Consider the following 24,529-nt stretch of genomic DNA (forward strand, 5'->3'; position numbering starts at 1 on the left):
GAGTTTTTGGTGTACGTACAAATCCATAAAATGTGTAACACTTTTAAGAATGCTAACATCGCTACCTTCATATAACATTTCTAAAACTCTTGCAGATTCCCTATTCTGCAGTTCATTATTTTTATCGTTGTCATTAATAATATCGCTTATATTATTATTATCATGACGATCATTATATCTTACATTAAAATTTATATAATCATCAATTTTTAAATTATCTTGACTTTCAAAATTTTCATCATTGAATTTGCTTACATGGCTACTGCTATTATTATTACTTCAATTAACATTATTTTAATTTTCTTGAATTTCTTCTTCACATATTTCATTAATATTGTCCAATTCGTTGAAATCACAGTCATCCACATTGCTTTTATGTTCTGAACCAGAAAATTGTGGTGTTATTGTATTATAATTTTCAATGATTTGCTGCCATCGTTGCAAAGTTTTTAAAGAAATCTATTCAAAATACAAACGTACAAAAATATATAAGACCATATTAATCGCCAACAAATTTATAATAATATAAATAGAAATAGCATCCTATAATACCGGCTTATTATGTTTCAAAAGATTATATTTTCTTTTCTTCGGTTTACTGTTTCATGATTATTATCTTCTTCTGATGACATTATAATTTTCTAAATTAATATATCAATTTCACATGTATAAATTACTTGCAGTAAATTAAATAAAAAAGAACATATCTTTTTCTGTCTCGTCGACTGCAGAACAAGGTTAGATATTACCGGAGAGAAACCTAAGGATCATTTGTTTTAGATATTGCCGAGAGAAACCTAAGGATCATTTGTTTGCGTCGCATGCTCCAACATACTCCAATGTGCTCCAATTTGCACAGGCCTGTTGTTTTTAGCTGAACTGGCTGCATTAGTTCAGAGTTTATCTTTCTTTTTTCAACGCGAAGAGAAGAAGATAACCTGTTAACTAGTGCAGTCAATTCAGCTAAACAGACTTTTATGGTGATACTAGTGTTAGTGGTATCACGAAAAAGGCGGAAGGCGGGATGGCGACTGTCAGGTTTCTTTCTGCCATTACAGAGCGGGATTAGTTCTCTCTCGATGGAAAATCGCGTAAAGAGACGTATGCCGTATGCCACGTGTGGTGTAGATTTACTTATTGTGAGACAAGATTCACTGGTTGGCCGCGTACCGGAGATGTGTAATTTTGCGTAGTGTGAAAAAACGCGGTTAAGATTGCTGATGCAATCCTTTGGTCGGATTTCATCAATTACATCTTAATTTTTGTTTCCACAATTGGTTTTTGATTCCTCATCTGTATTTTGTATTACTTATCATTGGGATTTTGCTATCATGATATTGATGAAATAGTCGCATCGCTGCTCTTTTACGACCAAAAAGATTACCAATAACGACTAAAGAAAGAAAGAAAGAAAAGGCGTGAACTCGGGCGTGAATTACTACACTACAGCATTTCTTGATATTGGACGTTGTACATACAAATATTTCTCATTGAGTGTAAGTCAGATAATTCTCTATGTATTATGGAGAATGAAGATGTAATTTATGATAATACCGTTCACGTTGAAATTGACGACGAAGTAAAGTTTATTTCTGGAGGAAAAAAATATATAGGAAACGTAAAAATGTATTCAGGTAAGTCAAAATATATTTATTATCAAGCAATTCTATAAATAACTTTGGTATACTATAAAAATTTCCTGCTATGACAAAATTATAATACTTTTTTTTAGATAACTATGAGGAATTGAAGATTAGACAAGCTCAATTAGAAAATCAACAGAAAATTCGAGTGGATAAAAATTGTTATGGCCTACAAGAAGCTTGCAGTACTAAAAGAATTCCAAAGAAAAGAGATTTTTACTCCCCAGAAAAAGAAAATTCAACAAAAAAGTGATTAAAGTTAGAAAACACTCAAAAAAGACAATTTTTTTTGCAAAATTATTCTAATAACATTAAAATCATACATGTTTGAATAAGTACATTATTTTTCCTATTAGTTTAAACTATTCAAAATTTAAAATATTACAGGACGCCATTCAAGAATCTGATCTATCTTAACATCAAGTTGCAAATTTAATTAAAAAGAGGAAAATACATAAACTACACTCGTCTAGTTCGGAATCATCTGATGAAAAGGACAATTTGTTAATTAAAAATAATGACGTAAAAAATAATAAAAACAATAAGGTTAGAAGAAAGCTGGCCGTATATAAATTTTTTTACTTCTTTTATTATAGCTTGGCAAAGTGCACATTTCGACCTATTTTCAGCTTAAAGCTTTCCTTTACTTTATTACTTCGAATGCAATTCAAATGTCGATTGCGTGCAGATTGGTGAAGTAAAGTAATTTAAACAGCGTCAGCTAAAAATCGGCCAAAATGTGGATTTTTTGCCAAGTTGTCTTATATAATGGTTTCTCTAATAAGTATTATATTGCAACATTTATAATTTTACTACATTTATACCATTTTACTGTAATCATTTCACTTGTTATAATTTATCATCACATCGATGATAAATATGTTTATGTGATGTTTTATTAAATTTACATTTTTTACAGGTTTTATTTATCAATGAGTCCGAAAATATAAAACAAAAGAAGGAAACGAATGCTGGAAATCTGTTTCCGTTTAAACCAGAGAAAGAAGGGATCAACGGTCGCTCCGGTTGCCTTCTACTCAAGGACCATGATATAAACATCTTCGATCATGCTCTTCGCGGATGCTTCGCGCCGAAAGCGGCCCTCTCTCCTTTCTTTCTCTACCAATTCCAATCATTCACCTGCGAATTCTACGAAAAGGGGGGACCGGGGTTTTCCGGCCGGTTGTCGCGCCTTTTCGCGAACGCTCAGATTCGTTTCTGACCGAGAGGCGATCACATTGTATTAGTATAATATAAGTACATATTACTCAAGGAGATCAGAAGTGCTTCACTTATTTCCATTCCTCTCGACGCGAGCCTTTACTAAGGCTGTACTAGCCGACATAGCGAATTAACAAACAAACCAGGAGAAATTCGCGAATCCAACACCATCGAAAGAAGAATTGAAAAAAATGATAGCTGAACTTAATGCTAAATTAGAAACATTACAAAAAAAGAGTGAAGACAATGACTGCACGGCTACTATTTCTATTAAAACACAGGAAGTTTCTATTAAAACACATTCACTATCTCCTGATTTTGAGCAACTCGAGAAAACGCCATCAAGAAAAAACAAAAATGATCAAGATCTTAATACTTTTGTTGAAATTCAAATCTTTCAAATCAACTTTACGGAAAATATTTCCAAGCTGAAACAGTGAGTTTTTTTCTTAGTACATCTTATGTTTACGATTTTTTACTAATATTAATTTTTTATTATAGATGACTGAAATTGGTAATTCAGGTATTTATTGCATCGATGTTCATTTGCAATATGCACTGTCTGCCGGGCACAAGGAAAAACTCATCAGATGATGATTGTCGTTGCATTAAACGATTATGCAAAGAATACAATAATTGGTAATATTGTATTTTCCTATTTTTACTCTAGTTTTGTCATTTGACTATAGATATACCCAAAACTATATAGATTCTTTTTTATAGATTTCGCAATCATGATGGGTGAAAAAAGAAATTGGAAAATTCCAAAGAGGAGTGTAATTAATGCTTCGATGACTCAACGATTGGGAGAACTTAAACGACAGATCAACAGTGTTGCAATAACAACAACGCTTACAGATCGTCAACAGTAATACTTTTTCATCAGCATATTTTATCACTTGAAATAATTATTATTAGGGGCAGTCAAATAAAATTCATTTGCCCATAATATATAAACATTACTAATGGACAAATTTATCAGTAATTATATCAGTAATTATCAGTTATTATATTAGTATTTTTTATCCAAAATTTATATTATAATATGCTCTATTTAACTTTAACTATACAAATTGTCATGTCTTTATATCATTATTACATCTTTTTACTATATAAAAGTAAATTAACGAATTATGATTTCTTTCAATTACCTTATAATATATAGCATACATTGAAATAATTACTGATTGTTTATTGGTAATGGTCATAATCTGTACAATTTAATCTGTAAAATTTAATTAGTTTCCCCTATAGCACATTGCTATTATTTATCGTCGTTTTAGCATCAAAATAGCATCAAGCATGTCATCTGATGTCATTTATACATTTTCATCAGCACATTTTATCACTTGAAATAATTTACTAAATAAATATTACTAATGGACAAATTTTAAGGAACATTTAGCAATTTTTTGAGAGGAACGTTTAGCAATTTTTAAAAAATCCTGACCTGATGAAGCAATTCTGAGGTCATATTCGATTTCAGGGCATCAAAATACATAGGGATACACAGGTGTAGTCTCTCGGACATAACACTTTTGTTTTTCTGTGTGCCTGTGTAATTTTTTTACTAATATGGATCTATTAGATTCTTCTTGGAAATAGATTAAAAAAAAGAAATATAGATCTATTACATTCTTTTTGGAAATAGATAATAATTTATACGTTATTTTTCAACCTTATAATGTTACATTTACTAAAATGTACTTCCATCGTCAGAAAGCTTTGAAAATTAAACATATTACACCTATTCAACACATAAATAAGTTCTTATTAATTAAAGTTAAGAATATGAAATCTTTGATAATTCTTATTCAAGTTGGTAATTACACAGGCAATTACAAAAAAACAAAAGTGTTATGTCCGAGAGACTACGCACATATGTATTTCTATGTATTTTGACGCCCTGAAACCGAATATGACTTTAGAATTGCTCAATTAGGTTAGGATTTTTTTTTTACCGGGTTGAACAGTGTGTAATGTTAAGGAACGTTTAGCAATTCTTTGAGTGTAAAAAAAATCTTGATCTGATGGAGCAATTCTGAGATTATATTCGGTTTCAGGGCGTCAAAATGCATATATAGGGATACATAGGTGAAGTCGCTCGGACATGACACTTTTGTTTTTTTGTGTGCCAGTTTTATCAATTTCCTTTAATATTGTACAATGTTCCATGCACTTTTTTTTTATAAAACCAAATATTAATGAATTGTTTGCCTATTCCTAACAAAACTGAATGCATTTATTCAGGCAAGAGACAAGTGGACAAATCTAAAAAAGGTAATAGAGAAAAGTAACAACAGAGTAACACTTGACACCTTTAATATCTCGGTCTTTTTTATTAATGCTCTTTCAGCTTCATCTTCCATTTTTTCCGCTGTCCTTAGTTTGATCTGTTTCTTTGGATAATTATAAACACGAAGGATTTTTTGTCCGAAAACTGGCTTGTATCTTTCTGTTTTTATCTCACAGATGTTGCAACCGTACTTTTTATTAAAATTAACTATATTTTGTATTTGAGCTCTTGCTGGCGCATTGGCTATAAATAACGGAGCCACAATTATTGAGATACACACTTCATTAGTATTCGTAATTTTTGACATCAAAATGACATCAAGTGAAATGTTTGATGTCGCTTTGATGCCAAAACAACGACAAACAATAGCAGTGTGCTAAAGGAGTTATTAATTTTTGTAAGTCTCGATTTACAATAGCAATCATAGTCAATTATTATCTTCATATTCATCAGTGTGATTGGTTAATTTCCTAAGACTTAAGGCTTACTACTCCTATTGTAGACCGGGACTAAAACGCGGTTATAAAAGTAAGGCTGTGAAATTAGTCGATTCGTTAATTTACATTTTCTATTTATTATTAATGGTAAACAAAATTTATATTAACTCTTATTATAACATCTCTAACAAAAAAAACCGTATTATTTTATGTTTTTAGATATGTTAAATTTTAGTTACGTTAAATATCTATATATAGATATATATATTCATTCACAAAAATGTTCATCTATATTCACAAACATGTATTTATATTTACAAAAAAATAAAAAGATTAGACATGTATATAATTTTATAGCATTTCACATCCTTTATAACTTCTCTATTCCAGCAGATCTGAATTCAGTTAATAGTTATATCTGGTCAGATCTCTCAGATCTGATCAGATAGAAACAAATTGCATATCTGGTCAGATCTGATAAATCAGATATAATCATATCTCGGCAGGTATATTCCTTTTTTCCCGGGTTATCTGCTGCAACTTCGTAACAACAAATACGTAGTTTGATTTGTTTCTTTGGATAATTATAAACACGAAGGATTTTTTACTGAAATCTGGCTTGTATCTTTCTGTTTTTATCTCGCAGATGTTGCAACCGTACTTTCTATTAAAATTAATTATATTTTGTACTAGAGCTCTTGCTGGTGTTTGGCTATAGATATCGGAGCAACAATTATTGAGATACACACTTCGTTAGTATTTGTAATTTTTGACATCAAAATGACATCAAGTGACATGTTTGATGTTGTTTTGATCCAAAAATAACGATAAACAATAGCAGTGTGCTATAGGGGTTGTTAATTTTTGTAAATCTCGATGTACAATAGCATTCATAGTCAATTATTGTCTTCACATTCATCAGTGTGATTGGTTAATTTCCTAAGACTTAAGACTTACTACTCCTATTGTAGACCGGGACTAAAACGCGGTTATAAAAGTAAGGCTGTGAAATTAGTCGATTCGTTAATTTACATTTTTTATTTATTATTAACGGTAAACAAAATTTATGTTAACTTTTATTATAACATCTCTAACAAAAAAAACCGTATTATTTTATGTTTTTAGATATGTTAAATTTTAGATACGTTAAATATCTACATACATATATATATATATATATATTCATATATATATATATATATATATTCATTCACAAAAATGTTTATCTATATTCACAAATATGTATTTATATTTACAAAAAAATAAAAACGTTAGACATGTATATAATCTTATAGCATTTGACATCATTTATAACTTCTCTATTTCAGCAGATCTGAATACAACTAATAGTTATATCTGGTCAGATCTCTCAGATCTGATCCGATAGAGACAAATTGCATATCTGGCCAGATGTAATAAACCCGATATAATCACATCTCGGCAGATATATTCCTTTTTTCCCGGGTTATCTGCTGCAACGTCGTAACAACAAATACATAGCAAATATCGAGCACAGTCTGCAATATTAGAAACTGACAGCAGAAGGACAACAGAAATACAGTATTAAATATTGCCACGTTATAAAAGCAGAACCGCGGCAAAGATGCAGCACGATATGTCTCATTAAGTACTGAGAGCAAAAATACAGCAAATTCGAGCACGTCGTGCCGTCATGGCGTGACGGCGAAAACGCGGCAGACATGATACGTGATCTGTTTTATCAGTTGTTGACGGCAAAACTGCTGCAGAAATCGAGCACAGTGTGCCGTCACGACATGACAGCTAAATCCGGCAGATATAGCCCTGCCGAAATATGCGATTAAAACCAATTTAAAAAAAATAATAATAATAATCTGAATCGATTTCTGCATCAAAAATACGGTATTAAGACCGATCAAAAATAAGATCGAAACCCAGTAGATTTATTAAAACAGAATACATTAATGTAAACGTAATGAATGTTTAGTTTACAAAAAAAAAAAATATTTCTTGTTTCTTTTCATTAAAAAGATTTAAAAAAAGATTAAATTTGATTTAAACATTTAATTTATGTACAAGATGAAATAACAATACAAATTGTTAATTACATGTAAAAATATAAAATTTTATGTTGAACAGCGTTCCACACACACACGTCACATTTGAAAAGAATGAACGAGAATTCGTCTCGAGGTTACAACAAGCAGCTCCTAAAAGTATTTCTTACTGAAGTATGAGCTGGAGAGTCCGCGGTGGCGCCTAGATATAACGCATGTGGCCGCACTCGACTCACGAGAAGATCCCCGCGGCACGGCCGCCTAGCGGTGGCGCCAGTTCTCATTGGTTAAATCCATTTCAATCCGAAATTACGATTAATCAATCCGTGTTCTATATTTGCCACGTTTTAGCTGTCATGTCGTGACAGCACACTGTGTTTAATTTCTGTTACGATTTTGCCGTCAATAGCTGATAAAGCAGATCGCATTTCATACTTGCCGTGTTTTTGTCGTCACGCCATGACGGCACGCCGTGCTACATTTTTGCTGTCAGTACTTAATGAGACAGATCGAGCTGCATCTTTGCCACGTTTCTGTTGTCATAATGTGACAGCTATTATATAATCTTTTAACTACATTTTACCTACTGATTGTAACGCTATTTGGTATGTGTAAGTTTTGCTTATTTTTGTCGTTTTATTGTGCCAACACACAATGCTCGATTTCTATTTTTTTTATGTCAATAAGTTTTGCTATATTTTTTGCTGCATTTTTTTAAACATATTATGACGCAGTCTCGGCTCGAACTTTGCTGTTTTTCTGCTAACATTAACTGAAACAACAAATCATGCTTGGCTGCTACTTGATTTTTGCCAACATAATATGTATCATAAATTTTCAATTTATGCTCCTATCAGGTTTGGCTATCTGGCTATATTTTATTGTATTACACGTAACTTTTATTGTTTTTACTTGTTTTTAGTCTTTTATTGTATTATGACATTCTTACATTTGCCAGAAATTATGAATGATGTACCAATACAATTAACAAGTGTTTTGTTTTGCATTCTGCAATATAAAAATGAAAAAGTATGGATAAAATTGGATGAACTATATATTTATGAAAATTTAATTCGAAAAGGTGATTTTCAATACATTTTTTGGACAAATACATTAAAATTGTCTAAAAATTTGTAACATTACGCCCCTCCACCGTACCGCCATACCAGTCCGAACAGCCGACCGACGTACACCCACGGAATTTGATTCTGTCCATGGAGAAATTTTCTAAATTGAGAAGTCACCACTTTCTACATACTCACAGTTTATGATTAATGTAACGACTACAGCTTATTGGTCGTTACATTAATCATGAAACTGTATGTAGAAAGATAGCGACTTCTCAATTTGGAAAATTTTCCCATGGACAGAATCAAAGTCCTTGGGTGTACATAAGCCGAGCACGTGCGTGCGCTCGGCCAACCTTACCGACATAAGCCGACCACGTGCCACTACGCGCGACCAGCGCACCACGCGCCGCGTTGAGTAAGCGTTCCCATTCCGGCCGGCCCGGCCGCGCGCGCGCTGATTGGTGCATCCAGCCACGCGGACCGATATATAAGCCGGCAGTGGCAGGCGAAAACAGATCACACCAAACTACCGATCTCACCGGATCCTCTCCAGCGCCGGGCATACTCGATGCTTCCTCGCTCGGGTATTATCGAGCACCTCCTCGAGAACGAGTATCCTAGATCCAGCCTCCGTACGACGGGCATTCTCGTCGTTCCCGCGGTCGGGTATGCTTGGCCAATCCGATCCTCTCACCGCGACGGGTATTCTCGTCGTTCTCACTGCCGGGTATGCTCGGCCAATCCGCTCCACCGTACGACGGGCATTCTCGTCGTGCCGATGGCCGAGTATTCTCGGCCAATCAGAACCGACCGTCCTTCTTGGGTATTCTCGGGACCAACTCACCGCCGTTTCTTGTGTCCGGCCCACCAGTAACCACCCCGCGGGAAGAGACCGCGCAAGTCTTCGCCGTCGGCTACCCCCGTGTAGCCAGAACCGTCCGCCGTGCCGCGCACCACCGATCCCGTGATTGCGACCGGCCGGCACACGGCCCGTCTAACCGCTCTTAGAGTCTGCCGCTTCACGGCAACTCCGCTTAAAGTATTATCAAAGTATCCGAGTCCGTTCGTCTGGCCCGTAAGATAACTTAACGCTCTAAACACTTAGTTTGTTTCCGTATCTAAGTTCTTTCAAAAAGAACATCTTTGCGCTTTCTTTCGCGCCGATGTGCACCGCTTCTGTTTATATTGTTTAATCGAACGCGCCTGCCGTCTATTTTCGGAGTTTGCGCCGTTGCGCACCATTTCCGTTTATGTTGTTTAATCAAACACTTAAGAGGATGCTAAAGTACTATGAATTACCGACATTTACAGTGCATTAAATATCTTCGGATTGGCTTTACAGAATCACAAAAACTTTTTTTAGAATTGAAATACGCGTAAAAAGAAAGGGTGCTCAGGTCAATTTTATAAGAAAATCGAACAAAAATTTAATAAATCATTAAAAATTCACTCGTATAGCCGTCACCTGAGGTTAACTTTACTTTAATACCGAAGTTGTGTAGCTCGTGCGTACAAAATGATAGTAGAGCACCCTTCGGAAAACATGCACGAATAACACTGACCTTGCAAAATTACGATTGAACGCCTAACAAAAAAGATACGCTAATGTGCTTTTACCACGCGCATATTTCGCTCAGCGAAGCTGAACTGTCATAAACAGAGCAATATGGAGCCCAACAGTAGTTGATAGGACTTTTCGCAGATGGCGAAATAATCAAAAAACAAAGACAGATCTATGCAATGGACAAAGAGCAATAGCCTGGTCTTGCTCGAAAAATAATCTGCAGTGATCTGTAGGACCGACGTCGAGGAAGTTCTTCTGTTACTTTAGCATCCTCTTAACGATTTAGGTTTCCTTGTAATTGAATTATATTAAAGATATTTACACCGTTAGACTTTTCATAACTAAATCACGAAATTGTTATTTTGTTTTACTTAAATCAAATTTAACGAATATATTTACATATTTATATCTTTTCACTCTAACCACGAAGTTATTATTTCTCAAACCCTGGCGTCCGGCGAGCACATCCGAGCAACCTATCCCGATATTCCGCTGCACCGAAAAGTACCAGCGTTACAAATTTAATTTTAATCTTTACATTATTTAACAGCTCAAAATACTTTTCCATCATTAAATGAAATAGATTTCATATTCACGGATGAGAATGACGCTAGACTTAGAGCGGATATTTTATTCGAATTTATTCGAATAAATCCACGAGGTATTGTCCTTAAAATTAAAACTGTAGCAACAGATGTTATTGATATCTGTAAGATTTAAAAATATATTTTATTACATTATAACGGCGGACCCTTTAAATGTTTTGTTTCTGAAAGAGGATTATTTTGTTTACAGCAAATTTCTCATCGACTTTCTCAAAAACATCCCGGGGGTTGAGCTACCTACCGGGCGCGTCTCCGGGTGGCGGATAGGAGAACGGCCGGAGGGGCCCGAGTCCCCCAGGGATAAAATCCTGTGTGGGATTAGGGTACCTCCGGTCAGTGGCGGCTATAACTGGTCTCCCAGGTGTAAAACCCTGCGTGGGGTCAGGAAGGCCGCTACCGCGGACCAGTTCCCTAAGCCAAGCTGTAAGCTATCGTGGCGATGGCTGCGTGGCACTGAGGGAGCAGTGTCTTGAACGATGCCTCTGGGGCACCAGGCGACACCCCAGAGTAATAGCCTTACCTACGCATGCGGGGCTCTGTGTGGGCGGACCTTTTGTTCCCTAGCTACTCGTGGGACTCATATGGATTTTGACCAACTCAAAAACGTAGTAACGGAGATGGAGGGCTCGCAGTGCGGGACTTCCAGTGCGGAGGCGGCGGAGGGGGTTGCGGACGGGGCTCATCTGGGCTCTGGAGGCGCCACCGCCGTCGGCTCCGGCACACAGGCGGAGGCGGTGGGTGCGGATGGGGCTCGTCCGGGCTCCAAAAGCGCCACCGTCTTAGAGAAAAGCTCCGCGCCAGCGGCGGGCTCTCTTGGCAAGAGGAACCGCTCTGGTGCGGAGAAAAGAAGGGCCAAACGGGAACGAGAAAGGTCTCAGTGCGGGACCTCCTCGGGCACCGTGACCTCCCTAGTAGCAACGCCGAGGGAGAGGGAAGGGCACGCCGGCGACAAACGCCGGAAGGGCTCCACAGACACTCCCCCTTCGGCGGAAGGACCCGCTAAGAAGCATAGGGCTCAACATACTGGGACCTACGCCGAGGCGGCGGACCCTTTAACAAGGGTTATCATCCCCGAGGGTTATCCCGAGAAGGAAATTACTGCTGAGCGGCTGGCTCTTTTGAAGCTGGCCGTCAGCAGGGCAATTCCATGCTTCCGCCGTACCTTCCTTAGAAGAGGGGCCGCGGTAGTTTTAGGCAGGGATGAGGCGTCCCTAGTCTGGCTCACTGAGCAGATGGGGGGCATCTCTCCCTGGGAAAACGCCAAGCTCAAGGTGGTGGGCCCGGAGGTGCTTTAAAGGCAGCACAGGGCCGTGGTCTGGGTCCCGGGGGCTCCCGATGAACCAGCCGCGGTCCTGGAGCGGCTAGAGAGGCAGAATCCTGGGCTCAGCACCGGGAGCTGGAAAATCATGGCTGAGAACGTAGGGGCTACCAGGGATGGTAGGAACCTGGTTCTCAGGATTCCAGAGTCCAGCGTCCTCAAGCTGAAGGCGCTGGACTTCAAGCCCTACCTCGGGCTCGACCAAGTCACCTTCAAGGTGAGCGGGGCCCAAGGTGGGGATAGGGAGGGCGAGAAGGGGCCCCCTATGGACGAATCGTAAAGTTCGATCGTCCCGGGGTAACCCTTACTCAAATTAACTTGCACCACAGCAAAGGGGCCTCGGCGATTCTGTCAAAGAAACAAGCTGCGGTGCACACAACCATCTCACTGATACAAGAGCCTTGGCTTGTCCGGGGCCGCATCAGTGGCGTGGCAGCATGCGGAAGGTTATTTAAACTTCCAATAGCCGAAAAGCCCAGAGCCTGCGTTGCGGTGAAGGGCGTTGACGCTCGACTAATCCCGCATTTATGTTCCAGAGACGTGGTGGCGGTCGAGCTCGATGTCGCCGATTCCCTGGGAAGCAGGAGGAGGGTGGTGGTGTGCTCCGCGTATTTTCCCCATGATGAGGGGGCTCCACCGCCGCCGGAACCGGTGACCAGACTGGTAGAGTACTGCCAGAGGGAGCGGCTTCCCCTGATAGTGGGTTGCGATGCTAACTCGCACCACACGGTCTGGGGTAGCACGGATACCAACGATAGAGGTAGGAAGCTGTTAGAATTTCTAGCGTCGACGGACCTGGAGATTCTCAACAGAGGTAACGAGCCCACCTTTTGCACGGCGGTGAGGAGAGAGGTTCTCGACCTTACTGTCTGTTCTAGGTGCATATCGAGGGACGTGATCGGATGGAGGGTCTCGCGCGAACCTTCACTGTCAGACCATAGGCAAATCACCTTCAAGCTGGCCTGGGCTAGAGGGGAGGTGACGACGTTCAGGGACCCCAGAAGGACCGATTGGGACTCCTATCGGGCGGACCTGAAATGCCATCTCGAGGGCTTCCCAAGGAGGCACGGAACCGAGGAGGAACTGGAGCTCTGCTTGGATCATCTGCAGAGGGCTCTGGTGGAGAGCTAAGAAAGGGCGGTCAAGAATTCCAGAGGCAACTCCTGGTGGAGTCCCAAGCTGCAGGAGCTCAGAAATGCGGCTCGGAGGGCCTGGAATAGGGCCAGGAACACGGGCCGCCAGTCGGACTGGGAACTTCACAGAAGGGCCCAGAAAGACTACAGAGACTCCGTGGTAAGGGCAAAGAAAAAGAGCTGGTAAGAGTTCTGCGAGTCGGTAGAGGGCGTGCCCGAGACCGCAAGACTATGCAGGATTCTAGCCAGAAATCCAGACGCCGTCCTGGACTCCATTAGTCTCCCCGATGGGACATTGGTAACCGGGGAGCGTTGTCTGGTGCATCTGCTGGAGGCCAGCTTTCCGGGCTTCCGCAGAGAGCACGGTGAACTGTTAGCCTATGATGCGGTCTCGCGCAGGGCTCGCAAGGCGGACTGGGGACTAGCGGCCAATATTGTCAAGCCCGGAAAAGTGAGATGGGCGATAAACACCTTCAAACCCTTCAAGTCGGCGGGACCAGATCAAATATTTCCGGCTCTTCTACAGGAGGGGCTGGAGCTGGTCGTGGGACCTCTGGCAAGGACTTTGAGGGCCTGTTTGGCTCTGGGCCATACGCCTAGCGCTTGGAAACTAGCGAGAGTGGTATTCATCCCAAAAGCGGGAAGAGTGAGCTACTCCTCTGCTAAAGACTTCAGACCGATAAGTCTGACTTCGTTTCTCCTGAAGACTCTGGAGAAATTGGTAGATGCGTGTGTAAGGGACGTTGTCCTCCTACGGCGTCCCTTGCACTGCGCGCAGCACGCGTACCGCATGGGCTACTCCACGGAGACGGCTCTTCATGCGACTGTGTCGTTTATCGAGGGGCAACTGGAGAGGGGCGGTTACGCGGTGGGCACCTTCCTAGACATAGAGGGTGCTTTTAACAACACCCCGCATAAGGTGGTGTGTGAAGAAGCGCTGCACAGGGGTGTGCCGGAGAAACTTGTAGAGTGGATCCGGGGCATGCTAGGGCGGCGAGTTGTAGTCTCGTTGGGAACAACGAGGGTCAGTGGATGGGTGGAGAGGGGGTGCCCCCAGGGCGGGGTACTCTCTCCTCTGCTATGGTGCCTGGTGGTGGATGGGCTGCTTGAGGGACTGAGTGAGAGGGGCTTCTTCGTGCAGGGCTACGCTGACGACGTGGCTCTGCTAGTGCGAGGACCCTTTCTCGGGCCTCTCTTGGAGCTCATGCAGAACGCACTGGGAACAGTGGAGCGGTGGTGCAGGGGGACCGGTTTGTCAGTAAATCCGCTGAAAACGGGGCTCGTTGTTTTCACTCGCAAATATAAGGTGGGCACTATAAAGGGGCCCATCTTTGAAGGTACAAGGCTAATCCGAACGGAGTCAGTGAAATATCTAAGAGTGATCCTAGATAAGAAGCTGTCCTGGAGGGAGCATCTTGAAAGCCGCTGTAAAAGTTTGTGCTCTTACTTCTGGATATGCAGGAGAATCGTGGGCCAGACGTGGGGGCTGAAGCCCAGGATGGTCTGTTGGATCTACACTGCAATACTTCGACCCAGGCTTACCTACGCAGCAGTCGTTTGGTGGCCGAGGGCGCGGAAGAAAGCGGCGGTGGCGGCGCTCGAGCACATCAGGGCTCTGATTTTAAGAGGGGCCCTGGGTGCAATGCGAACCACGCCGGTGGCAGCCATGGGCATTATGCTCGGGATTGAACCACTTCACCAGGTGGTGGTGGAGGCGGCGGCGATCGCCGCACACCGACTAGCCTGTGAACTGAAGTGGAAAGAGGGGACGCCGCATACTAAGTTCCTCAGCGGCGTGCTGACCGACTCGATCTTCAGAATGAGGCAGGACAGGATGCCAGCAGTTCGGGCTCTGGACAGGCGCTTTAAAGTGCAGGTCACAGGGCTCGCGGACGAGATTGAACCCGGAGCATCGGTTCAGGCTTGGGACGGGGACGTCTGGTTCACAGATGGCTCCAAGACGGGTACGAGCTCCGGCGCGGGCATTGTTTGCCGACAGAGGGGGGTGGCAGAAAGCCTGCCCCTGGATGGATACACCACGGTTTTCCAGACGGAGATCGTGGCAATCCTGAGATGTGCCCAACTGGCCCTGGAAGTGAAGGAGACAGGTGGGCGCGTAAGAATATGTTCGGACAGTCAAGCTGCCATCAAGGCACTCGAAGCTCCGATTTACACCTCGCGGCTGGTCTGGGACTGCAGAAATGCACTGGAGAAGCTGGCGAGGGACAAAGAAGTTATCGTGACCTGGGTCCCCGGTCACTCGGGGATTGAGGGCAATAAAGAGGCCGATCGGCTCGCCAGGGCCGCATCAAGGATGGAGGTGTTTGGGCCGGGACCAGTGCTGGGGGTCCCTTTCTGCCTTGGCAGGGAGAGGCTTCGGGCCTGGCTGCGGAACGAGCACCTCGAGTTTTGGAAAAATGAGCTGGGGACCAAATGTCGACAGGCCGGGGCTCTGCTGGGGGACACACCCAGTGAGGGCCTAGTTCGGGACATAAGATCCTTGAGCAGAAGGAACGCCAGGCTAGTGGTGCAAATACTGACTGGCCATGGAGCCCTCAATTACCACATGCGCAGGCTGGGCCGTTCCGATACGGCCGAGTGTAGGGCCTGTGGGGAGGAAGAGGAGACAAGTCTCCACATTCTTTGCGACTGTCCAGCCTACGCGGGGCTGAGACTAAAACTACTAGGCTCGGCATTTCCCGAGCCAGGGCAGATTAGCAGGCTGCCTATGAGGGACCTGAGTCTCTTTTGGAGGGAATCGGGGCTCCCATAGGCAGCAAACGACTGGAGGGTGACACAATGGACAACAGTCTGCGTGCCGCAGGCGGATCTTCGACCCGAGGACCGCCCCCTCAGTCTTTATTATTATTATTATTATTATTCTCAAAAACATTAAAAGATCAACAAAATACAAACTTAGATGATTCTTCACATACAATATCAGATACTTCTAATAAATTTTATGTAGAACATACATCATCTCCTAAAAAAAATGAAACTAAATACTTCAGTTACTGAAAGAAATAAAATTATATCGGAAGAGGTTAGTCTTTTTTTCTATTACACAAAATTTAAACAGTAAATATAAAAAATCAATATATTTATTATATAAAATCCTTTCCTTTGTAGAATTTACTTAACATTATAAAAAAATCTCCGTGTGGAAAAGAAATACTCGAAGATTATAAAAAAAATAAATATATATCTGAAAAATATAGGAAGCTTTTGATAAAAATTGTCGTTCAACATTTATTGCTGTATAAACAAAAAATAAATAGGCAAATCTTAGCTTCTGAAAAGTGTTAATATGCCGAAGCAATTATAAAACTTTTTCCAAATTTAAAAAATTCTGATGGTGATTTGGGTTATGTAAGTTTTCATATTTTAATTGTAAAATATATTTATTTTTATATGACATTTTATTATTTCAGGTAAAATTATTTTTATTATTTTACTATTAAATTTTAATAAAAATGTTTTCAGTAAGCAATTCAGAATATACAATTTACTCAATCTGAGTAAAATATCACTCGCATTTGAACAACTCTGTTGTTAGATTGTTGTAAAATTTTTCTAAATTTAAATAATATGTATCATTAAATAGTAGAGTAGTAAAAATATATTATCATTAAATAGTAGAGTAGTAAAAATATATTATCATTAAATAGTAGAGTAGTAAAAATATATTATACTTATATTTTTGTGTAATGTACATATTAACATTAAAATTATTTGTATTATGAATATCTTTTTATTAATATATTTTTATAAGGACACTTTTATAATCCTAAAACTGGGACTGGATACATTGCTTCACGTTTACCAAACGTACGTACAACAAAAAGGAAGTACGTCAAGAATAACACTGGAAAAAAAACATGAGAAAATATAAAAGATAATATAACAGTTGAGCAAATTGATGAATCAGATATTATTAAAAATTCAATAAATTTTATGAAACGTGCAACATTTAAGCAAAAGGATATAATAATAGAAAAAATTAAAGAAACTTTTAAAGTTAGAAGATATTTATATCTAAATGAACACTTTTTTGATGTATTTCCTAGATTTTTGGATATTCCTGAACTAGTAAATATTATAAATTAATCATTAAAAAATCATGTTTTAATCTTTAAAATTATATGGAAAAAAAGATCCACTTATGTTTCATTATGTCAGATAGAATTCAGACAGAGAATTGTTTAATAATGTATCATATTCAATTGCAACAATTAATATACAATTAAAGTATTAAGGTGATAGTTAATCACTCAAAAAATAACAGGAAATAAAAAAAAATTAGTATATATATAAGTCCGAAAATGCGTTTTCGAATAAATTTTGTCAATTTTGCAACAATTGACCTCCACTTTTAAAACATCCTGTATATTTTAATCAAATTTTACGATATTACTATAGTTTATTAATAATTTTTTCAATTTTATCGATCTTAAATTTCTTTTACTTAAATAAACATAGGGCCACGCTCGTATTGTGAATAAACACAGAGTATAACGTTAAACGGTCAAATTAACGAGCCAAATTGATTTAATTCAAGATTTACAATTACAATAATATAATCAATAATAATTGGAACGTTTTGGCTTTACTTAGCCTTCATCAGCCTATTAAGTATAATATAGTTAAAAAAAAGTGAGATTACCTGTTCGCCATCAAGAAAATCACAGACGGTATGGGACACACACACGATAATTTTTTAAAAAAAGACAGTTTAGGGAAAATCGTTATATTTAGATACTCAAATTAAAGAGGGAAGAAATTCTTTTGTAAAGAGATGAACTTTTAACTGTATTATACTTAATAGGCTGATGAAGGCTAAGTAAAGCCGAAACGTTCCAATTATTATCGACTATATTATTGTAATTGTAAATCTTGAATTAAATCAATTTGGCTCGTTAATTTGATCATTTAACATTATACTCTGTGTTTTTTTTACTTTCTTGATATTTTTTCATTCGTATTATAAGTATGTTGTACTAAGATTGGATTTTATAAAACTTTCAATTTAATAAAATGGCTTCTGATAATATTATTATTGTCATTAATATATAATAGATTTATTAAGTTCTGAAAAATTATTCCTGCAATTATAAGAATTCAGATTAAAAATTTAATATTTTTTAGATTCACGTAGAATTTGAACTACTTTTTCCTGAAATTGATCAAGAAAGATTTTGCAAATTATACCAAGAATATATCAACGCTATTTTGTCAGTACGAAACAAAAAAGAACAATGAGATTCTGTTTAGTATATTTATTTTATATATTTATTCATATTGCACTTTAATTACATTTTAATTCAATTTATGGTTTTTAAATTTTTTAATATTTTAGTTTTCAGAATGGGATCGTATTGTTAATTCATTTATTGCTTTGATACAATTAGTGCCACCCACAGCAAAAGGCAAAAAATTCGCTACAAGAGAAAAAGCAAAGAATCTAATAAACAAGTTAATAGTTTTCACACAGGTATAGGACAACTACTTTTTTAAACTTAACGATACAAACACACCCACCCATATATCCATCACCCCCTCCCCTACACACACACACGCACACACACGCACACGCACGCACACGCACGCGCACGCACGCACACACACACACGCACACACACGCACACGCACGCACACGCGTACACGCACACACACACACACACACACACACACACACACACACACACACACACACACACACACACACACACACACACACACACACACACACATACACGTGTAAATAGGCACCTATATACATAATCAAAGTAACATTAATTAATAATTTTAAAATCTTTTCAGAATGGTATACTCTTGCATTCTAATGAAAATGTAAATCAACCAAGAATTATTGCTGTTGGTCCTAATAAAAAAACAGCTGAACAATATTTCCTTGACGTGGAGAAAAAATTTCTTTTATTACCAACAAATAATGTAATAAAAGCAATTGATTATCTTTTCAAGGCTCGTTACGCTTTTCATATGGAATTTGAAGACGGACTAAAGAATTTTTGGACCTTCATACAGCACTATTTTTACAAAATTTCGAGTAAGTGTACAAGCAAAGTTATTGATTTTCACACGAAAATTGAGATTGCGAAGAAGAAATTACCATCAAATTAAACATTTCTCAGTAAAAGTCTTTTTTTTACCAAAGAATATTATATAAAGATTATATAAAATATATAATCTATATATTTAAAATACGAAGAGCGTAAATAAATCTTTTACTTTTATGTAATAAATTTAAATTAAATATAAATTTAGTATTAAAAAGTATTAAAAGTTGACATCTCTAAATTTATATTATTCTTATATTATTTAAAAGTTTTGCAAAAATCTCTAAAGAGAAGGATATTTTAGTTTTCTTAAGACTTAAGAGAAATTTTATACAACGTATTTAAATATATTTGCGTGATAAAAACTTTGTAATAATAAAAGTATTGATTTGTTTGTAATAAATACTTGTTTTTGTTAAAAACGCCAATATTTAGAGACAATAATATAATTTTATTCATTTAAGAGTTAAGAAAAAGTTCTACTATTTTTTGGTAAAAAGGTTTTTTTCAATGTAATAAAATGTCTTTGGAGTGTTACTTATGCAATTATAAAACGTTACAGATTAAGAACATATGTAATCATTTACGTAACAAACATATGCTATTTGACAGCTGTAAATTGAATTTAAAGTGTTGTGCAGGTTGCCCTGCTGTTTTCAAAACTTTTAATGGATTTATAAAGCACTTAAAAAAATGCATTCTTCAAAAAGATAATGTAACTTTCTCGAGTAGTGAATGTGATGAATCAGATCTTAAGGATGATTTAAGTTTATTTGATAATTTAATTAATAATTCGTTCGTAACACAGCTAAAGGGTTAGGGTTACCCAACTTAGGTTAGGCGCTGTAATCAATATTAACGAATTGCCCCAGTGCTCAGTATTACGAACAGCCCCAACATCAACTGTGCGCATTATTGCGTATGATCGACAAAAATAGACATCACACACCACACAGACGCATCTTATTACAATCAGTACCGTCTAGAGAGACGTTTCAAATTTTTACTACAATCAGTACCGTCTTGAGGAGGGCTTCCGTTTCCGGTAGCGAGAGTGATTGACGTGTGTGTGTGGAGAGTGCGATTGATAAGCAGGTATTAGGGAAAAAAGTGAGACGAGGTGGAGTGCAAGGAGGTGAAGGGAAAGGGAAGAGGCTGGTGGTGGAGGGTGAATAAGGGAAAGGCCCGGGGGTGTTTACGATAACTAATCGGATCTCGGATTGGATTGAACAATGGTACTCAACGTAAGTATAGAAAATTTCCCTAGGCTAATCGGATTGACGATCTCTGTCTCAAATGTGATCCGATTGATGACGAAAGCGTGGAGACGCAGAAGCATGCTTGAAAAGTAAGTCTCTTTATTTTTTTAAATAATAACACAAAAAATCAAAGATAAAGTTAAAAAGAATGATTTGAATTTAGATTTATTGTAATATTTTTTGTTTAAACATTAAATTTTGTTTAAATTTCTATTTGTAAAAATTAATTAATCTATTCTAAAATTTGTGGTTATATCGGAAACAAATCAAAATTAATGAAACAATTATTAATTGTTAGGTACAAATTAAAGCATATAATATTTTAAGCATATCATATAAAATTCCTGTTTATTATAAACTTAATAAAAATATTATAACTTTGAAATTATTCAACTACATTACACATTAATCAATATTAATTTATAAAATCAATAATGTTTCTAAAAATGTTCTTTTTATTCTTTTCCAGATCGTAAATAAACTTCAATTCGATGAATAAATAAAAATTACTGGAAAATGGATTTATATGAAGAGGGCATTATTGAACAATATCAATTTGTGCTATCTTAAAATTTTTAAAATCTACTTTTCTTTATTAGTTGTTTATTAGAGAGTAATAATATAAAAATGGAATATACGCATCATATATGCATACAATTATTTAAATTTTATTTATGTATATTCCGTTCTTATATTATTACTCTCTAATGAACAACTAACAAAGAATAGCAGATTTTACAAATTTTAAGTTAGCACAAATTGATATTGTTCAATAATGCCCTTTTCATGTCAATCCATTTTCCAGTAATTTTTATTTATTCTTGGAGTTGAAGTTTATTTACGATCTGGAAAAGAATAAAAAAAACATTTTCAGAGACATTATTGATTTTTAACATATAAATTAATATTGATTAATGTGTAATGTAGTTGAATACCCAGTGAGAAATGACAGGTTGAAAAAACGTCAAATCAACGTCTAAAAAACCAGTTGATATAGACGTCTAAAATTTGGTCTATTAGACGTTTTTGTGTCTTCTAAATTAGACCACTATTAGACGTCTTAAAGACGTTCAATAAACGTTTATTAAACAACTATTTGACATTTATGTAGACGTCTTAAAGACGTTCAATAAACGTTTATTAAACGACTATTAGACATTTATGTAGACGCCTTAGAAACGTCTTATAAGCGTATTTAACGTCTTATAAGCGTCTACTACGTTTACACTTCATCATTAATTGGGTTTAGCAACACTCGTAGTTATGAAACTGACCAATTACAGTCATTCCATTCTTCAGATGAATACTTGTAATTAACCAGTTTTATAACTACCGATGTTATTAAACTCGATTAATGGTGACGTATAAACGTAGTTTTAATAACGTTTATTTACATTCGTTTCTATTAATATACAGCTTTAAAAAACTTGTAAAAATGAATCTTGACTAATCTTTTTCCGCCCAATAGTCAGTAAATAGTCGTAAAAAGCACATAAAATGAAACCATTCAGACAAGAAAACACACAGTTGAACTAAAATTTCCGACGTGGCATTTATAAATAGAATTTGAATAAAATAGAATAACAAAATCGCTTTAAAACACTTGTAAAAATGGGTCTTGACTATCCTTTTTCCGCCTGTCAGTAAATAGTCGTTAAAAGTACGTAAAGTGATGCGTATTCAAACAGGAAAACACATGGATATTGAAAGGAGTGAAATATGCTTTTATGTATTACTTCAAAGAAACTTTACTTGCGGTCCATTCTTACAAATTTGGTAAATATGAGATAAGTCAAATTTTCACAATGGAATATATAATAATGGAATGACATACACAACATTTCGTCGTCAATCTGTCACGTTTCTACTATAGCTTTAATTTTGTCCGCGACGAAACGTTACTACCGTCAATACGGAGTTCTCGGTGAGGCGTCAGGAGTCTTAACAGGAATATATGCAATTTCTTGCTTCCGATGTGGAGCTTGCTTCAACCAATTTTGACATGCTCTCTTCAGTTTATTAATGTCACAATTTTCTTTTTTATTACACATCACAGCACCTGAAATGAAAATTTATATTATCGTGGAATTATTTCTAAAAATATCTGTAATCAACGTGCAGAAGAATATAAAAATTTACTTTGAATTAGGTCCCACATATGACATTGTTCAAGAGGAATTTTTGATGAATTGGGATCAAGATCTTTAAAATTTATGTTTTTTGCCAAACAGTTGTACATTAATTTTTTCATCACATTCATCGTTGCTTTTGTTTCATCTGGATCACTTCCATAAAAATATATTTAATCTATAAAAATATAAGAATAAAGGTCTAAGGATATAATTTAGAAAAAAACAGAATACAGAAAGAGCTACGATCATAATCATAAATAGAATAAATAATACAAAAAAGGTACACCCACGGTCATCGATTCTGTCGCTCGGGAAGTTTTCCAAACTGAGAAGTCACCATCTTTCTACATACTCGCAGTTCATGATTAATGTAACGACTATAGCTTATTGGTCGTTATGTTAATCATAAACTGTATGTAGAAATTTAAGATAGTGACTTCTCAGTTTGGAAAATTTTCTGAGGGACAGAATCGATGACGCTGGATATACTGTGAAATTAAAAGTATTTTAAAACGTATAATAAGAAAAGAGAGCACAATTTTTTTAAATACTGAGTGTATATATAATCATTATGTATATGTCAATATAATTTACCATAGCTGACATATTTTCTGGCTCTCTCAAGTATTTCTCAAATTTTCGAAGATCATTTATAGATTGTAGAGGTAAGGCAGGTAAATTATTGGGTCTATTTATTTTTTTCTCATGAGGCAAAAGGAAAGTCATTAATTTTGTTTGATTTATTATTGATACATCAAGCTTGCTGCTGATTTCGTCCATTCTAAGATATATATTGTTTAGAATTGTTTTTATATCTTGGTCAAAATCTGTAAATATAATGTACTTTTAGAGAAAGGAAGACCAATTATAGATCGAATATTTATGATATAAAAGTTAATCAAGATTATTTTTTTGTTAATAATACCTAAATTCACAGAATGTCTTTCTAAAGATGGAAGTGAAGTTTTTTTGTACTCTTTTCTTTTTCTTACAACTTCTGTAGTACAATCTGAGTTTAATTCTGTGTTAGATGACTCCGTAGACATTAAGTTTTTGGGAGAATCAGGGATGTCAGAAGTTCCTTCTGAATCAAATCTTTGCTGGAATTTCTTCGTTTGTATTGAATCTGCATCAAACTCATCTGCCAATTCAGATGAGTTACTAGAATAAGATTGTTGTATGATTGAAACATTATTTTGCCTCTTTCTTGTATCTTGCATTTCCTTTTCTACTGATATTTTAAAAGGAGAAGTCTCTGCTATAATAGATTTCTCAGAAGAGCAAACTTGTTTCGGAATATTTGTAGAAGAAAAATGCCCCACGTTGGTCTCTTCAAAATAATTTGAAACCTCTTGAAAATTACTACGAGACGAAGACTTTTTTTGTTTGTTATCACTTCTTTCTTTTCTTGTATCAAGTTTAGATTTAACTTTTTCAAATACAGCTAAATTCTTAACTTTAGCATTAACGGAATATAGTCAGACATTCACGCACTCATGCATACGCACGCATACGCATGCACACGTACGCATACGCAGCATGCATGCGTGCACACGCATGTATTATACACGCACGGATGCATGCTTGATAAAGTGATAAAGAACAAGCGCGATCTAAATTCAACGTTTTAAGGATATCACCAAAAGTCTAACTTTTTAAAAAAAAGGTTATAAAAACTGTTGTATATCACGATGTTCATAGTATTTCAAAGGAAAAAATATACTGGGCATTTTTGTCG

General features: G+C 37.1%; 1 protein-coding gene across 2 annotated transcripts; it reads left to right on the forward strand.

Moving 5' to 3' along the window:
• The first annotated feature begins 716 nt into the window (after positions 1–716).
• On the forward strand, positions 717–6,698 carry LOC113005371. 2 transcript variants are annotated; one of them, XR_003269453.2, is made up of 6 exons: positions 717–1,634; positions 1,733–1,901; positions 2,031–2,189; positions 2,563–3,300; positions 3,366–3,503; positions 3,588–6,698. XR_003269453.2 is itself a non-coding variant. In XM_026140855.2 (4 exons), the coding sequence occupies exons 1-3, from the start codon at positions 1,523–1,525 to the stop codon at positions 2,077–2,079; spliced, it is 321 nt and encodes a 106-aa protein (XP_025996640.1). In that variant the 5' UTR covers positions 717–1,522; the 3' UTR covers positions 2,080–2,189; positions 2,563–3,320. The 2 variants fall into 2 exon arrangements, 1 of the variants encoding a protein (XP_025996640.1); XM_026140855.2 differs by lacking the exons at positions 3,366–3,503; positions 3,588–6,698 and having other exon boundaries at positions 1,733–1,892; positions 2,563–3,320.
• Positions 6,699–24,529: the final 17,831 nt, after the last annotated feature.

This window comes from Solenopsis invicta, chromosome 3 (genome assembly GCF_016802725.1).
Source record: "Solenopsis invicta isolate M01_SB chromosome 3, UNIL_Sinv_3.0, whole genome shotgun sequence".
Classification (NCBI taxonomy): Eukaryota; Metazoa; Arthropoda; class Insecta; order Hymenoptera; family Formicidae; genus Solenopsis; species Solenopsis invicta.

Bases quoted from the DNA above. Each gene is read 5' to 3' on its own strand.
- LOC113005371 (XM_026140855.2), top strand. From the start codon at position 1,523: ATGGAGAATGAAGATGTAATTTATGATAATACCGTTCACGTTGAAATT. The intron at 1,635-1,732 runs GTAAGTCAAAAT...ACTTTTTTTTAG, and splicing joins AAACGTAAAAATGTATTCAG to ATAACTATGAGGAATTGAAG. The intron at 1,893-2,030 runs GTGATTAAAGTT...AAAATATTACAG, and splicing joins AAAGAAAATTCAACAAAAAA to GACGCCATTCAAGAATCTGA.